Raw genomic sequence first — 17,999 nt, 5'->3', positions numbered from 1 at the left:
GCAATAATACTGTTAAAATTGCTGTACAGAAACCTCCTAACATCTACCCATTTTCTCTGATTTTGTGCTCACCTTTTCAACATTCCTCTGGTCCTAAGATTAACAGCTTTAGTTTTCCTCAAGAAGACACAGATGGTGCCAGGGCTTACTTACAATGAATAATTAGCAGGGTTGGTCCTCTGCAAAAGAGAATGATTATGATGATGACAGAGGTTTCTTTCTCCTCAGTCTTGGAGAGCTTGCTGAAGGATATTTATGTTTTTCTAACCATCTCCTTTGTATGTTCTTTCTTTTCTTTGGTACTCAATTATCTACTGTTTCTAGTCAATGTTCCTTCTTATATGGAGAAGTGATTACAAAAACATTGCCAGATTCACATTTCTACTGAAACTGTGCTTTACAAAGCATCATTTCTTTGTAAGCAAGCAATATGTATGCTCTAAGTGGATATCATTTCTTCACGTGATATGCCATCTTTAATTTCACCAGGCATATGACTGAAGTTTCAGAATTTCTATAGACAATAAGTTTCTCTGGAAGAATGTCTAATCTTTATAATGTAGAAGAGTTAAATGAATAAAACTATCTCTCTGTCTTTCCTTATATTCCCAGAATAGACCCGTGTCTTTGGGTATCCACCTAGCTAATTTCATATTTAATGTTTGCAACTCCAAAGTCTGCTAGGTGGCCACATAGTGTGTATATTTCCCAAGGGCATGAGGTGTCAAACAAGCTGACAAGGCCCCAGCAGGAAAAAAACAAATGTCTATGCTATTATGCATGAATTTGCAGCCCATGCATTTGCAAACTTGCACCCCTGTTATATGTAGGATAACACTCCAGCTAATTTCAGCATCTTAACTGAAAGACTGTCATTAAGGATTAGAATTAAGTACAGCTCAAAATCTGACTTTTTTTAGAACTGAGTCAGAAATAAGTATATTTCCTTCTCAGACTTTCGTAGTCATTAACTTTTAGTTTCTATGACTTCTTGCACAGTACTAGTTGATTACGGGACCTCTTTATGTATTTGAGGGAAAATTAAATGAACCAATCCCAAAAGCAAAAAGCAAAAGAGGATAAGGATTGGATGAATGATAGTCCCAAACAAATTAAAAAATAAATTGCCAATTTGTCCCAGTATGAATTTCTTATGCAAAAGTGGTAGAATGCTAAGGAGACATTTAAGTACCTAACATAACATGTAGGGCACTTTCAGAGTCCCTAAGGTATTCTGCCTGCCTCCGGCTCTCTCAGCGTGAGTCTTCTGTAGGTCCAACGTCACATCTACCAGCTCTGCGCAGATGTCTCCGATACCTTAGGGTACACAAACTGGCAGTAGACAGACACTTGAATCACTCCATTAGGTACTCAAAATTGAAAAAAAAAAGTTGATGCTAATGGAATGTAAGAGAGAAAATTGCTCGGCTACTACAGGGAAATACAAATTTTAAGTGTTTAATATGCAGCTCATACTGGCTTGAGGGGACAACTGCTTATTTTGCAAAGGTGCCCCACCTCGAGATTTGCTTTTACCAGTGTACTCTCTTTAAGTTAGCCATTTAGTAGTGACTGGGCTGAATAAGTGACAATCAGACCTATGCACATTATGGGAGATCTTACAAGCATTTTGCTGCTAAAGTGACATCTCTCATTCAGTTATTATGTACTTGCTGTGTTTCATTTTCAATAGCAAAGAAAGCTATTCTAGCTAACATTTATGACTTTTTGTAGTGTTTTATATACAAATGAGGCTTAAAGCCCTAATTGACATCACTACACTGTAGTACACAATGAATAGTATTCAAGTTGTCACCTTAAGAGGTTACTTCTTTTGTCTGAGCAAATTATGTTACATTCCCCTCTGAAATCTCAAAATAGTTTACCAAGTGTTGTTATAGAAGAATACTGTCACACTGTTATTTATTAGGAGTTATCATCAATTTTGCATCCGTTAAATCACAAATACAAAAATAATGTTTTCATATGATTTTAGGCTTAGTAAGCAAACTAAAGGAACAAGCTGCACCTTTCTGAGTAGATGCAGCGTGCTGGTAATGATAAAAGGCATACTGCTGAAAGTTAGATGGTATCAAACAGCTCTAATCATGATCTGCTTTGCACAAGGGACTGAAATGCAAGCCACTCTGGAAACATATTTTCATTTTAAAAATTCCCTACACATATAAGTTATGCATATGTCCTACTCATATATCAAATAATTTGGAACAAATACTCTGATTTTTTTCCTGTATATGTGTTTATACACATAATTATGTGAAACCATTGAGTAGGTAAACAGATACTAGCTGAATCTGCAGTGTGCAAATTAAAATTTCATTTGAATTATTGGCTTAGTTTTATGTTAGGTCAGCTTACCTTCAAGTGGTGATACTCAGCAATAAATTAAGGTATTTATTGATTTATGAATAAGTTAACTGGAAAAGTGCACTGATATTGACTTGTCAAAGAAGCGTGTATATGCCTATTTGGGAGAGGTAAGCGTTTTATTAATTTAATTTTTTTTTGAACAAAAATATATTCTTGCAGCCAAAGGAAAAAAAAAATCATTTACTAAACCCTAAATATTCTGCAAATAATTCTTCATCTTTGTGTATAAATTATTTAATCAAGTCTTGTCAATATGACATTTTTGATTACATGCAAACAACAAAACAAGGGATGGGGTTTTGGATACCTACACGGATCACTAGATGCATATATATATATATTATAGTTATCTATATCCCTTGAAGTAACATTGCTACTTTTGTTCACATTTTTCTATTTTTGTTTATTTTTTTAATTTTTTGGTCATTATATTGTGACTAATATTACTGTATCACTTGGCTTTCATACCTGTTATGATTGTCACAAAAAATGATGTACTTTTCTTTGCTATGGTAACATATTTTAACAATGGTTTCAATAATAGCACAGGAATATTAAAGAATAAGTACTCCCTGGAGGAAAAGAGACGTGATTTTTTGCCACATGATTGCTTAATGAAAAATAACAATACATCTCCCATTAAATTAAAGTATCTATGAAGAAAGTAGAGTAGATAGTCATAAGAGAACGATCTAAAACTTTGTATGCGGTCCACTGCAAATGCGTCTCAAGATAAATTCCTGAAGCACTGTATAGAATGCATCTAGAGGTATCTTAACACTAAAAATAAATCACATTGCTAATAATCCGTGTTTATTTTGGAATAAATTTTCAGGAAATCATATCCTGACCTTTAGAATTCTGGACTTCTCATGACTTTTCTAGTCTCAGGTGAGACTAGAAATCTTGATAATGACAGGACTTAACATGTCAGTAATTTCTGAACAAGACTGAAACTGAATTTCTGTACAAACAGTAATGTAAATTTATTGAAGAATCACTAAAAAAAATTGGTGATTGTACTACTTATATCAAAGCAAAATTAAAAAATCACATATCTTTGTGAATTCTACTTATTATATTACTGTTTTACAGTGAATGTTTAACAGAGTAGTGAGGACATTTGGGGATTATGTGTACATGTGCACTAAATTTTATAATCTATGTTTAATAGCAAATCAAAACACAATCATATGTGTACACATAAAGAAAGGAAATGGGAAATTTATACAAATAATGAAAAGGGAGAAAGTAAATCTTCAGCAACCTGCACTAAGTCTGAAGTTAGGCCTACTTCGAGCAGGGGGCTGGACTAGTTGGCCTCCACAGGTCGCTTTTACCCTAAATTTTTCTATGATTCTAAATTCAAAGTATTGAACAAAAATATGGCTCAACTACAAACAGATGAAAACTATTAAATATTAAACATTAGCAATATAAATGATTAACACACTTTGATATATAGCTACACTTATAAATAAATGGCATTTACATACCTATTGTTAGTAGTTTTCTTAGAATTGTGAATGTTCTCCACTGTTAAACTCTGAAACAATGTTTTGCAAGCTGCTCAAAAGCATTCGTGTACGTCTAGTGAAGGTGTATGTCTGACCTTATCCATCGTAGAAGTGAATTCAGAGCAAGAAACCTCTTGGATAGTTTGGACTACATCATGCTGATCAATTCCACCTTTCAATCAGAACTGTAAGAGACATAAGGAGCAATCTAGAGACCATTTTTGACATGTTTTTTTAGAACATAGCAAGGCTGCAAGTGATGCATCAGGTGAAGGTGGCAGTGGTATTTGGGTTTTTTCAAGGGTGCACTATAGGTAGAGTGCTACACAGAAGAAACCATTATATTTTTGTCTAACAGACAAGAATGGCATCTAAGTGAAACACTTTAACTGTCACAACATGCACCCATGAAAACAGTATTTTTGACTGGTGAATGGTAGAGATTTTGTTGGTATGGTATGACCCTTCATGAGGTTATTCTCCTAGAAGATCTTACCACAGTCATTTAGAGAATATAAGTGTTGCCGTATGTAAGTCAAATGTAAAGAATATGTAAGCTGAGTATCATATCAGTAGTGCTATAAGCATACAAAATTGTCCTTACATTACGTCTCAAATATACTGTTTTTAGTAAAAAGCAAAAACAAACAACAGCAACAAAACCTCAACCCCCTAGCAACACTGTAATTCCTTTCAAGAGAGCTTTCTTCATGGATGTTTGATTATACAACAATGCTCTTTGGGATTTCTCTGTGAGTTAAAAACAGAAATCTCTTCTCTGAGGCTATAATACATAGTTTAACTAATCTTAGATCCCCTTGTTGAAGTGAACCATGGTCCCCTTTCTCTCATCATATTGCTGTATAAAATTCATCTGCTATAAATTTTAATAAAAATCTCTACAATGTATACCAGGAAAAAAAAAGATATTTGAACATAAGTAGTGTAAATTGACATTTTTTTTCGTTCACTGATAATCTAGATCATTTTTAAGGCTCAGTTTAAATAATTTACTGTCAATTTACTGTATTACTATTTATTCAGATATAGTTTTCTCCAGCCAATGTACCTTACCTGATTGAGTGTCCACGACAGGCAGTAACATTTTGGATTGATTCTTTAAGATAGCTTATAAAAATTTTTTTCTCAAGTACTATACACTATATACTTTTAAGTCAGTTGCCCTTTTCATGATAAAATACTGTTTAGAACAGTAACCTGTAACAGATAGTTTTATTTTTCAGACAATTAACCGTGAATTGTGTTTTTTTTTTTGTTTTTAGGTTAACTGGATTTCATCTTCCACCACCTGTGACAAGTACAAAGTCTGTATTTTCATTGCGTTTGACAAGTGACTTTGCAGTCAGTGCTCACGGGTTTAAAGTTTACTATGAAGGTAAGAAACACATAATAAAAGAATTTGAATTTTTTTCTATGCATAATAAGAGTGAATGTCCTCGCTGTGCAGAAATATTTAGAATCTTATACAAGTTAAAATGCTTGCTTTTTATGCGGTCTTTCAGATGCATGGACTCTCTCATCTGAAATGAAAAATGCAAAACACTATAGCCCCATCTAGAAACAAATGTTTTGTGATTTATACTTTGATAATGCAAAATTCTATGAATTCTGAAAAAAACCCTCATCTTTCTAGTGCTTCTAAGGTATGCTGTTTCAAATTAATACCAATAAATTATTAGCTACTACAGATTTCAGTACGTAGTCCAATTTGTATCTGTAAGTTTTCTGGACCTCTAGGTCAGCTTTTTTCTTCCAGTTTTTATAGGAGTAATGGTGGCTCTAGCCTCTGAACTGCCGTAAAGCTACCTCCCTATTGTAGTTTCAAAATTGTCTACAGCATTCCAGTAGACACTGAAGTAAATAAACTGGCACATATATTTCTGAAATCTGGAGGTTCATAATATTGCTTGTATGTTCCAGGAAGGACCCCTTTTATGATCAAGCCCACTTTAACCATGTTTGAAGACTTAGAGTATGTGACCATGCACTTTTTACCATCAATTTCTTGGCAGAGGGACTATAAACTCTTACGTGTGTCTATAGGATAGAAACAAACAGTGTTACTTTTCCCTCTCTTTTTTTTTTTTTTTTGGATTGACGTAAAGACACATTTGACCATCCTGCTTCCAATAAGTGTATCTGTCAGCAAGTTGTCCGGAGAAGCTCTGAGGCCATTGCTGCAACCTGCTCAGGCCCACCAGCAGCAGTGATCTAGTCTCTGAGAATGTCATAGCTGTGTCACCCTTTGGTGGCCGGGAAGCTACCTGAAAATGAATGGTGTGTGCAAAGGGGTGCTGTAGAAATATAGAGCGTTGAAAACTGATTCTAAAGTAAAATGCTTTCAGCCAAAGACATTGCTAACCTGTCTGATATAATGCATTAGAGAGCTAATTAACTTAGAAATTCCCTTCTGTACTTCTTATTTTATGTCAAAACATGACATGAAAAACACAAAAGAATTTTCGAGCCTTTCTTGTCCTTTGAGTTATTATAGAAAATAAACAAGGTAATTACACACATTCTCTTTTCTGGCTTGCATACAGGCAAGATGGTAATACAGAAAACAGAAATTGAACCTATGTGTAACAAACAATGTTTGGCTGGATTATAGCTACTTTGCAGTCTGTTAAGTTTTCAAGTGTTCTGTAATTTAGTTCAGCAACAGTGCAATTACAAAACATATTATACACAAATGTACACAAATAGATATTAACTATGCAAAATATAATTTAAATTTCTCTTGTATGGATGAGGAAAATATATAGAGATTTTTGACATTCCTTTAGTGGCATAAATTTAGAAATTCAAATTCACTATATCCAGTAGCATCTACTGTCCTTGTACATTGCTTGCAAGAAGGTCTAGTATCACTAATGCTAGTAGAAGCTGTACTATAAATTTTGGTTATGTTAGGGAATGATTAACCAAAAATGCAAGATGGAGTATACTTTGGCTGCACAGATGACTTACTCCTCACATAGCTCCTTTCTAGGCTAAAATGGCATGCTGATAATAGTCTTTAGGTCCTAAATAATTGATTAGTGTGGGGAAATTTCACCTTTACACAGAAATCAATATTGTAGGACAAAACATAAACTTGTTAATCTCAGTTTGATGCTTATCTCTTTTTTTGAGTCTGAAGCTTTATTCTTTAAAACCAGGAATATCAAAATAAATTAGATAAGATCCCAAAGATTTTCTTCACTGGAGTCTCCCTTCCTACAGCCAGAGAACTACTCCTTTGAGAGCTGAGGTTAGGGAGCTTCATTCAGTGAGAGAATTTTTCTTTCAGTTCGTGTTCCTCTGACTTTCTATGAAACTACACTTCCTCACATTCAGCTAGCAAAGAAATGAAAACTCATTATGTTCCATTCATTTCATGTCTCACTCCTTGACGTGAGAGAATAGTTATATTTAAATGATAATCACATCAGGGCAATCTCCATTTCTTTTCTTGTACTCTTTGTGAATGTGTATAACCCTGCAATCAACATTTTCAGATCTGGTTCTACCTAGTACCCAATTTTCAAAAGTTCTGATTGCCCAGTAGCTCCTGTTTAGCTTCTTGATGAAACATCTGCATACTCAGTGCCCTTAAATATCAGACCACATACTTAAGTGCTTCATTATGGTTTTGTAGCTTGAAACCCAAGACAGAAATGATTAGCAACCCGTCAGTGAAGTAAAGCAAAATCATGAAACTAGCATGAGAGGTCAGGATGAGCGGCAGAGACATATATCTAAAGTTAACAGATCCATCTGTAAAAAGATTTAGAAGGAAGTAACATACATTTCATAATGAGTGATCATATAAAATATTTTCTTTTGACATGTTTGGAAATCCGGGATATAGGTAGATATGCACTGCTGTCCAGTACCTTGGGAAAAAAAAAAAAAAAGCCCAGCGACATCTCCTTCTCTGGCTTCCTGTCCTCTTTGACCTATTTACGGTTCAACTGAAACTTGACAAGACGCTCCAGAGTGCCTGACAGTATTTAAGGGGACTATGCATCTACTATTGGCTTACTTGAGCATGATATGTAGGAAAGTATTAATTTTCTGTTCTCTGAAAATAAAAATGGATAAGAAAAGATAAAAAATGCTATCACTAATGACAGAATATAATGGCTGATCAAGATTTAGCTTGGGTATAGACACAGAGATGGAAGCAATGTGCTGGGCCATCATTCCTGGACCGCTGCAATTGTATCCGGGAGCATTAAGTACACAGCAGACCACAAAAATATCCACTCAGGCCTCCTACCTTCAATATCATAAGCCTCAGTCTGTGTCCTTTCTTTCTTTCCTCAATATCATGCGACATATTTAGACTAGCTTTGGTATTTCTTCATTGTGCGTATACTGTTCTTTTCCATTCCTATATTATTTGAAAAGTAACATATTTGAGAAACAAAACTGTCCATATAGCACAATATCCCTGGAAAACTCTCAGATTTAATGAGAGAAAACTGAAGCACATTACAAAAAGGAAAACGATATTGCTCACAGTGACCATAGAAAATGGTAAGATGGGCTAACATTAAGGAGAAATTTTAAGAAAAAAATAAGCTAAGATAATTGCAAGTGGCAGTTTATCTTTTAGTCTCTGCCTAGTTGCAGCTTTACTGGCTAGAGTGAGGGATGGGCAAATGAGGAGTTTGCTGATTCTTTGCCTGTATTTTCTAGAAATGTTTCTGGTGCCTTTTCCTATGAGCTTCCCGGGTCTGTGTAACGTGCATGGGCATTAACGTACGGAGAAACGTTATACTTAATCTCCCCCATTTAATTGTTTAGGACAACACACACTGTAGCTCTATCTTTTTTATTTTATTTCTGAAAAGATTGTTTTGGTGGTGGAGTAGGAGAATTGGACGCATTTTTCCATTTCCTGTTGCACTGGGCTACAGAAGGCAGCTTATTCATTGTGAGCGTGGGAGGGGAAATACAGCTGCTAGGAGAGAAAGGAACAGAGCAGCCCGGACCACACAGCAAGGGGCTTCAGTGAACCTAGTCCTGTTTTGAACAATGCTTCCTTTTGTTCTTACTGGGTCCTTTTATAGCAAGTTAACAGGTAGCTGGCATAGTTAAAATCAAGCAACTTCAATAACAATTTTACTGCTAGAGTTTATGACAATCTTTACTGTAAATATGATAAATATTTTTGTGCTATCCCATTGATCATGAAAAAAAAAGAAATAGAACTTCATTTATAGATGAGTTTTATACTGAGAACTCTGAATGTCCTGGAGATGGCTCATAATTATTTATTATAGTGTTATGAAATGTCATTTGATCTATTTTGTACTGCTACTTGTATTTTTAAAGTTGAATTATTAGACTTTGTAAAAATAATGAAAAAGTCTTGATGTTTGTAATGGAAGAGGCACTACAGAATTTCACTAATTGTGCTGAAATGTTTTTGGGACGAGGTTGAGGGTATTGTCAAAATTTCAAGATTGATCTCATCATTATGAGTGATGGGAGGGAGGGGCAGGAAAGAAGGGAACAGATGGTGTTTATTAACAGAATAGGATTTCCATTTAGTGGATTCTAGGGACCTATCATGCATTTCTTTCAGGGATATTAAGAAAAATTGGTAACTGATGTATGGGATTATTGAAGCATGTAGATCAGAAATACTAGTATGATTTAAATGTGCCAGGATGTGGAGGCTAAAAATAATTTGGCAGTTGTTATAGAACTGGAATATGTGAACAAATAGGATAATCTATTTTTAGCTCTCCTGCTTATCAGAATGCAGGAAAATGGCAGCAGATAATCTAAATTTCAGATTTAGATAAAGTACATAAGATGTTGAGAGTGCTAATAATATCACTATCCTATAAATTTAAAGGAGTACTAATGAATATTTGTTTAAAATTAGAATGCTCTCTCTAAAAAGGCCACTCAAAAAACGGTTGCCAGGCTGGAGTTGTAAAAGCCACAAACGTTCAGTTAAACAGTTGTCACCAGGCTTACTTGCCTGACAGATACCACAGACTACTGGTTTTGTTCAGATTTTGGCATAGGTATGGCTGCACTCTGTAATAAGATTGTTTCAGGAAACCCTTAATGAAAGTGGTATTAAATTTCAGTTTGCCTAATGTTTCTGAAAGAAAACTCCAAAAAGGAAAGAATAATTAACATAGAAAATGTTTTAATTATCTAAACAGATATACTTATCAAGGAAATTTCTGTTTTCCAAAATCAGGAATACTAAACCTCCTTGTAAGAAGGAGATCAGAATTATGAATTTTTAGTCTCATTCAGCCTGTTGGGGGAAAAAAATGCAAACGATTCAGCACGTCAGCTGCATACATGAGCATCTGCCACATTTTCTAGGAAGTCACGTAAAATGATCTAGTATATCCTTCTGGTCTTGGGACATGAACTGTGGGCAGAAAATATCCCAATAGTATGCCTGGTCTGCGACCTGTATGTACTACCAACACTACGTCATGCAGAAAATGAAATGGTCGTATGCTCAGGGAAATAGGAAATAGGAAGCAAGCATATCCAGCTTTGGCTTCATTGTACTACTCTTCAAGAGGCATAAAGTCTGTTAATGTGGCATACAGTTTTGAACTCCTTTGGTAGAGGGAAGGTAAAGCCAAAGTTACTATCTGCAATATTTTGAAATTATTTTAGTAAATGAAATGAAATTGCCAAGGTATAAGCTAAGTTTAGAGAAAGAAGGAATAAATAGGTAAGCTAGAAAACATGGTGCTGTGTCATGTTGCAGAATAATTTTTTTATACGGACATGATATCAGTGTAACTCTACTAAGAGAAGTAAAGTTGCACAAATGTTATGCTTATGTAAACAGGAAAAGAATAAATTCCTGCTTTTGACAATATTATTAATATTTCAGCATCAATCCAGACAAGATAAAAGAAAAGAAGTCTCCCATACTAAAGAGTCCAAAATACCTCAAATACTTTATCTGGTAAAATTATAGATCAATATTCTACCATCTCATGTAACACACACAGATGTTTAGCCACATGGCATGTTCCTAAACAACTCTTTCTTAAAATCATGAGTAAGATTTCCAAAATACAATCTATCAGCTAATACTTGACATTACCATTAAATAAAATAAATATTACGTGGAAAAATATTTTTTTCTTACAGTTGATCCAGTATAGTCTAACTGTGTGTTGCAATACATCATTACCTTGGTACTATAAGAGTAATGCAAAATGCCAGAAATACTTGCAACATGGCAGCACAAAAGAGAATCACTCGTTATGAAAATAGTAGCAGGTTGTCTCTCAGCTTATTCATTTTAAATATGTTGTAATGTTCCCACTCATTTATAGATTTAGAGAGTGTAAAGAAAACCAGACCTTTGACTTAATTTGCTTAATTTTTATTACATTTCACAAAATTTTTTTGATACTGCACTCATTAATTTGGGTATGGCTAAAGAATAACTTCTGGAGACAAACTCAGCTATTGAAGATATCAAGACCTAGGGAAAATATAACTTTTTGTGATTTCACTGATTATACTGACTCACTTAGAAGTAAGCCTTTTCAACTTTGATTTTACACTTCTAGTCCCTAGCTCTTGTTTTACTTTTATCTCATAAATTACAGAGCCCTTAATACTAGCATCCGTTAGTTCTTATCCTAGGTTCTTAAGTACTACAATAAAGTCACACACTTCAGAGAATTCTTTCTCTTTAATATAGGCTTTTAAAAGTCTTAATGTAAAATATTTTTTATCAAAGCACAAATTATTTCAAGGTATTCTTTTATGTTTCATCAATTTTTGAGTGCTGTGAACCCTTAATGCCTATTTTCTATGCTGTAAACAGAAGTAATTATTAGCATCTGAAGATCACATCAGCCCTTTTTTGCAGCTATGTTCCAGCCTAAGCACATTCTATTTTGTTGTGAGGTGTGATTTTTCACAGAATCATAGAAATGTTGGACAGTGCCTCATGCAGTCATCTCGTCCAACCACTCACTTAAAGCAAAAATGACACCAACAATGGATCATGTTACTTGTAGCATCCTTGAAAGGTATTGACGATGGTGGCTCCATGGTAGCTCTGAGAAGTGTTGCGATGTTGCACTACTCTCCTAGCGAAAAAGCTTTTCTTAATGTCCAACCTGACCCTTCCAAGTTGCAATCTGTGGTCATTGCCCCTTGTTATGTCATCTGCTAAAAAGAGGTAGCAGCATCTTTATAACTGCCCTTCAAGTAGCAACTGCCTCTTCTCTTCCAAACAAAGCAAGCCCAGCTCCTTAGACTCTTCCTTGTAGAACATGTATTCTGAACTCCTGACCATCTTTCTTGGTAGTCCATCTGGGTCCTCCTCTGGACTATTTCCAGCTTCTCAGCATCCCCCTTGAACCAATAGGCCAAACTAGGATGCACTATTTCCAGTATGGCCTCACCAGTATATGCAGAGAGAGATAATTACTTCCCTTGACTGCCACCCACACTTGTCCTAATGTAGCCTCTTAAGCAGTCTGTCTTATTTGCAGTGAGAAGACACTGTTGGCTCATCCAGGCTGGCTCAGCTTGACATCCGCCATAACCCCCCCCCCCCAGTGCTTTTCCTCAGATCTGCTATTCAGTCAGTCAATTCCCAAATTATATCAATTCATGTACAAAGTTTTTTCTCCATGCTCAGCTTTGCACTTTTTCTTGTTGAACTTCATGAAGTTTCTATTGGCTCAGCATTCAAGTTCATTGAGATTTTTCTGGATTTAGATTGCCATTTGGCATATCAGTCTTTTCCTCTAGTTTAGTGTTCTCTGTAATGCAGACAGTGCACTCTGTATCATCCAGGCTGTTCATGAAGATGTTGAGCAATTAGGGCCCCAGTATCAACTTCTGGAGTACTCAGTTGTAACTGATTCAGTAATGCTCAGTAATAGTCAATAACATACAGTTGCATTCAATAGTTGTTCATCCTTCCCCAGCTCCCAAATGAGATTACTGTGCGAATGGTGTTGAAAGCCTTATTAAAGTCAAATTATATTAAAGTGACTGCACTCACTTACCTTGTCCACACAGCCAGTCATTCCATCTTAAATGCCACTTGGTTTGATCAAGCATAATTTGCAGTTGATAAACATCTGTTGACTACTCCTGATTGCCTTCATCCTTCAGGTCTTTGGAAATAGATTCCAAAATGATAGTCTTCATGACATTTCCTGGAACTGAGGTAAGAGTTACTAGTCTATAGTGCCCTCTCGCTTTTGTGAAGACAGGTGTAACATTTCTCTTTTTCTAGTCGTCAGGGACCTCCACTGATTGCCATGATTTTTCATGGATTACAGGCGGCCGCTTTTTAGTCACAGTGAGACAGGTCTTTCAGTGCCTTTGGATATATCCATATTTACTCAGCTTCTTGAGGCAACCTGTCACTTTTTGCTCACCCAGGCACTTTTTGCTCACTGCCCTTCTCCTTCTCAACTGTATTGATACATATGCAGTGATCTGAGAATAGGTTTCTTTTCATGAAGCCTGATGCAAAAAAGGTTCTTTGGCCTTTTTCATATTGTTTCCAATATTATTTTCCATATTGTTTTCCACTGTTGCCTTCTCCAAGGCAACTTTTCCCTTGTATTTCTTTTTGCTAATAGCATGCTTGTAGAATCCCTTCTGGTAACCCATAATACTCCCCACTAGTATTAGCTCTTTCTGGCTTCATTCATTTCATCGCTAAAAACCCAAGCAATGCTTTTATACTCCTGTTTTGTTGTTTGCCCTTTTTTCAAGCTTTTGTTGCCAGTCCTTTTTTGCATTTTGGTTTGCTGAGAAGGTCCCTTCTGAGCCTAGTGGATAATTTGCTGAAATTTCCTGTTCTCCTCAGCAAAAGCACAGTTCAATTCCTGACTTGACTGCTGATTTATCAGCAAGTACCAGGCGAGTCTACCTAACTATTCTCCAAGGCTACTGTCTTGAAGTCAGAGGTAGCAGTTATGAGCCCGAACAAACCTTAGCAGTCTTTCTGCAAAATCATGGGTTTGGGCTGTAGGCAAGAAGCAAACTTTCCAGGAATATAGGTCTAGCTTGCAGACGGGGGACTGTTCCATGCAGGAGGGAGTCTCTAACCACTAACACTTGCTATTTCTTCTTCTTAGTGCTGGTGCTAATCTGAAGACCTGAGATATCTGGCCCGGAGTCATTCCTGATGGAATTCATTCCTCTTCCTCTGTTGCCAGGGCCATGAATGTATTTTGTAGGTGAAACAGCTTACGTTGCAATGGAGCCATCCTCTTGCTGTTGGAGTCAGACATTTCCAATTTCCACTCTCCTGGCAGTTTGGGTGCTGTTACTTCTCCTGCATTGAATCTCATACCACCTTTCTTGCCTTCCTGGGCTTAGTGTCTTGCTGCTTCAAAATCTCTTGTGTTAATCACTTGTTCCTTGTCCCCAGTCAGTAAAGCCTACTCACCTCCTCCTGCAGCTCCCAAACAGGGTGCCATAGTGACTGTACCACAGCACACATCCCTCAGATGAGGCCATCCTCCCCGTTCCTGGCTTCAGAAGAGCGCTAGGCACTCCTGCAGCCTGAGATGTGGATAGCAGCATCCAGCCTCAGGGCTTCCATCTGGGTAGAGACTGCTGCAGTATCAGGAATAGCAAGAGATTGGCTGATGGCACGTAATCAGTATTTGTCAGTCCTCTTTTCCTATGATCAGTAGAGCTTACCTTCTTTCCAAAATGCGGTTGTGCTGAATGTGTCACTTTTGATGTTTTAGCATTTATTTTGTTTTAAAAAGAAACATTGTACCTAGGCAAGATCCAGGTTACTCAATCTGATTATGTTTTCTTATGGTTTATTGTTCTATTGATCTTTGTGTCATGCTTGTGATTTTAGCTGTTTCTAGTCAAAAAGCTTTTAAGAACCTTTCTTTTCTCCAGAATAGTCTATACACTGAGTTCTTTGTGCATCTATGTAGAATTTGGCTTTCTAAAAGAAGATCAGTTATTGAGTGTGTTTGAGTCCACTGTGAAGTTCAGATCTGCCTTGTTGTGTCTTGTTGGTGCTATGATACCTGTTCACATCATTGCTACTGACCCAGTCAGCTGTAACTGCCAAGCCAGGTCTGAACCGCGGGTAAAAGAGCAGTATTCCAGCATGAAACCTACTCTGAATTCTTCTTTCCAGTCCATCTGGATCCAATATAGAAAGTTTTGAATCTTGATTGGAGTGATTCTATTCCAAGGAGAGGAATTTGTAGCAAAATAAGTCTGACTAGAATAAAGCTCTTTGTTCCAGTGTTAAAATGACTACTTTTTGTATATAATTTCTCCTATGTTTGTTAGTACTGATATCCTATTTGCATCAGGGGACAATGTGGCTCTCCCCTACCTGTTGTTCCTGCTTAGACAGCAGCCTATCTGCTCCCACTGCCACCTGCAGCTGCGCCACTTTTGCTCTAGATAGGTCAGCGCACTGCCACAACAGGTTGTACAATGTTCAGCTCATGGTCTGCTGCATGAGTACCACCTCACAGTGATATAGCATCAGTGCAAACAACCGCATTACAATCGTTTAATAAGAGTTTTACAAATTCCATGTGGAAATTAAAGAACAAACAAAATGATTAGTCATTATATTACCCACACTGACCTCTTTACACTCTGCTTTTGGGATGATGGTCCGTGTGGATTTCTAATCTTTGGGTTTTACCACTAAGACCTAAAGGCAGTATAGGGAATCTTTGTCCTATTCCTTTGGACCATCCCTGGATAACTCTGTTCTTTTTCTGACAGTAAAATACACTGGCAAAAATATCATTCACATCAAACATTTTTTTTTTTTTTAATTTGAACACCTCATAGTCAGTTGTACAGGAAAAAAGTCTTTGTAACAATCCATAAAAATAATGTAGGCGGAACTACTGCATAAGCAGTTCCATAGTTATTTTGTAGGAATATTATATAGATCTGTGAGCTTAAAACGGAGATTTCAAGTGTGCACAAATATTTAAACTGTGCTATGACTGAAAGTCAAGCTGGCATTGGTGTAGTAATGCGTTGGCTTTCCTAGTCTTTAGGTGAGACAGACTGCAGCCTCTTTAGGCTTCCAGGCCCATGCTTATCCAAAAGGCATAATTATGGGCATAATTTTTTTCAGTGGCTCTCAAAGGTTTTGTACGTATTGTTGTGTCATTTTAATAAATAGTATGCAAAAGTATGTTTCAAGATTGTTCCTGTTGCCAAGAATTTGCAGTCATATTTTAAAGAGAATGTGTGAAGAATTCAGCTAGATAGACTTGTCGTGCAATTATACATTATGCTGTTGTTTTTGCAAAATTACATATCTTTCATAGGAAAAAAGGTCATATATAAGTACTTGATTATAGACTTATTCTATCATAACTGTCAGTTGGACTTTAATTATTGTCCATTGGGTATTACATTTTCTTTGCATAATCTTAAAAATTAAGTAAGTAAAAAGTCATTGATTAGAGAGACATGGAACTCTGTATAATCTTCTTCCACAGAAAATGGATGGAGATGGTAGGTTCATTAGTATCAACATCTACAAAAAAAAGTAATCATCTGAAAGTTAAAAACCAATGAGTAACCTATCTTTTTCTCTGCTTTAAGAAATATTAAATTATTGGAAGAAAAAATGTTTTTCCCTTTGTCTGAGAAAAAAAAAAAACCTTAATATTTCATTGTTCTGTTTAATTATTTATTTCAGAATAATGCTCTTAAATAAGTCATATTTGTCAACCTATGGTACTGTAATTTATGATTTTGATACGTGCCTCATATTGAAGTTTAACTCAGACAGTGATTAATTTGATATCTTAACTATATGTCAGGCTTACTTTAGTTTTTTCTTATATCTTGAATGTAATTTTTCATGAAAAAAAAAAAAACAAATGCACTCTAAGTGTTGAAAGAAATTTCCTATGAGATTTGGAGGTTTTCTTGTGAACTTACATTTGTCAGCTACTGGACTGTCATATCGTTACGATAAGTAAGCCCTGACAATAGTAAATCTTAAGGTAATCTAATTTAAAATTCACATTTGGATCCCATGTCTAGACAAGTAGTGATAACTAATCTGATAAAGCCGAAATAGTACTCTGTAGAAACTAATATCCTTCTCATTAAAGTATCAAATTACATGCATCACCATGTTTATAAGCAGCTGCTTCATGCTTTTGCTCTTCAAGCTACAGCTCACCAATATTTTGAAGCAGTAATAAACAAGAGCAGACTTCAAAAAAATGAAGCTACTAATAGGCCACACTTGTACCTCTCGAACTACATGGGTGAATCCTTCAACCTACATTTTGCCTTTGATATTACTTTGGCTTTGATTAATATCAGCTTTGACATAACTTTCCAACAAGGTTTTTATTATATAAATAATATCAAAATACACAGTTCTTATAGAACAGTTTTGGTGTGCTGGGCAGATGATCTTACAAAGCTCTTCAAAAGTCAATAGGAAGCTCTAGAGGTGATGAGAACGTGATAATACAGAAGTACGGCTTAAGAACATACCCATTTTTATCATCTTAACAGATTTACAAAATTTACTAGTTTTTCATATACGAATGAAATTTGTAGTTCATCTCTGGACACTTACATACATTGTCAGATTTTTATACCTGCTGAGCAATCCATAACCCCCATTACACTCAATACAGATAGTGGAAGAGGTAACATGCTTGGAAATAGGTGAACTTTTTTTAACATTTTTAAGTTAAGCATACAGTTGTATCCGTCATTGGCACTATCCAGAACAGTACCATTATAACATTAAAATTTTGTTGTGATTATAATAAAGCTCTTTTTTGATAGGAAGAAAGGAGCAGCTGCTTACTCACCACTGAAAAACTGCCTTTTGATACCAAAAAAAAATCTGTTAGAAGTTTATTTTGGAAAATGTTTTCTTTTTTTTACCAGCTCTTAACAGAAGGTTACTTATTAGCCAGTAATATCATTCAAGCAAACTGCTGTGTTCATTTAGTCAGCTATGGGAATGCATGGATAAAACTGCTGGGAAATAGATGGTTAGTAAAATGCCTTACAGTTAAAAAAAATGAAAATATTTGGAAGCAACCTATATACAAG

The 17,999-nt window shown here is 35.7% G+C and overlaps 1 protein-coding gene across 2 annotated transcripts in view; it reads left to right on the top strand.

The window, feature by feature from the left end:
- The window catches only part of CSMD3 (CUB and Sushi multiple domains 3), a 711,519-nt gene that overhangs the window by 112,011 nt on the left and 581,509 nt on the right, over nucleotides 1-17,999 (top strand). For both annotated transcript variants that reach the window (XM_068933141.1, XM_068933140.1), the window contains exon 3: nucleotides 5,192-5,304. In XM_068933141.1, the coding sequence (XP_068789242.1) occupies nucleotides 5,192-5,304 (113 nt within the window). The remainder of the gene's footprint in view (nucleotides 1-5,191; nucleotides 5,305-17,999) is intronic.

Source organism: Struthio camelus, chromosome 2 (genome assembly GCF_040807025.1).
Source record: "Struthio camelus isolate bStrCam1 chromosome 2, bStrCam1.hap1, whole genome shotgun sequence".
In the NCBI taxonomy this organism is placed as follows: Eukaryota; Metazoa; Chordata; class Aves; order Struthioniformes; family Struthionidae; genus Struthio; species Struthio camelus.
Note: the sequence above shows the minus strand (reverse complement) of the source record. Positions and strands in the feature narration are given on the sequence as shown.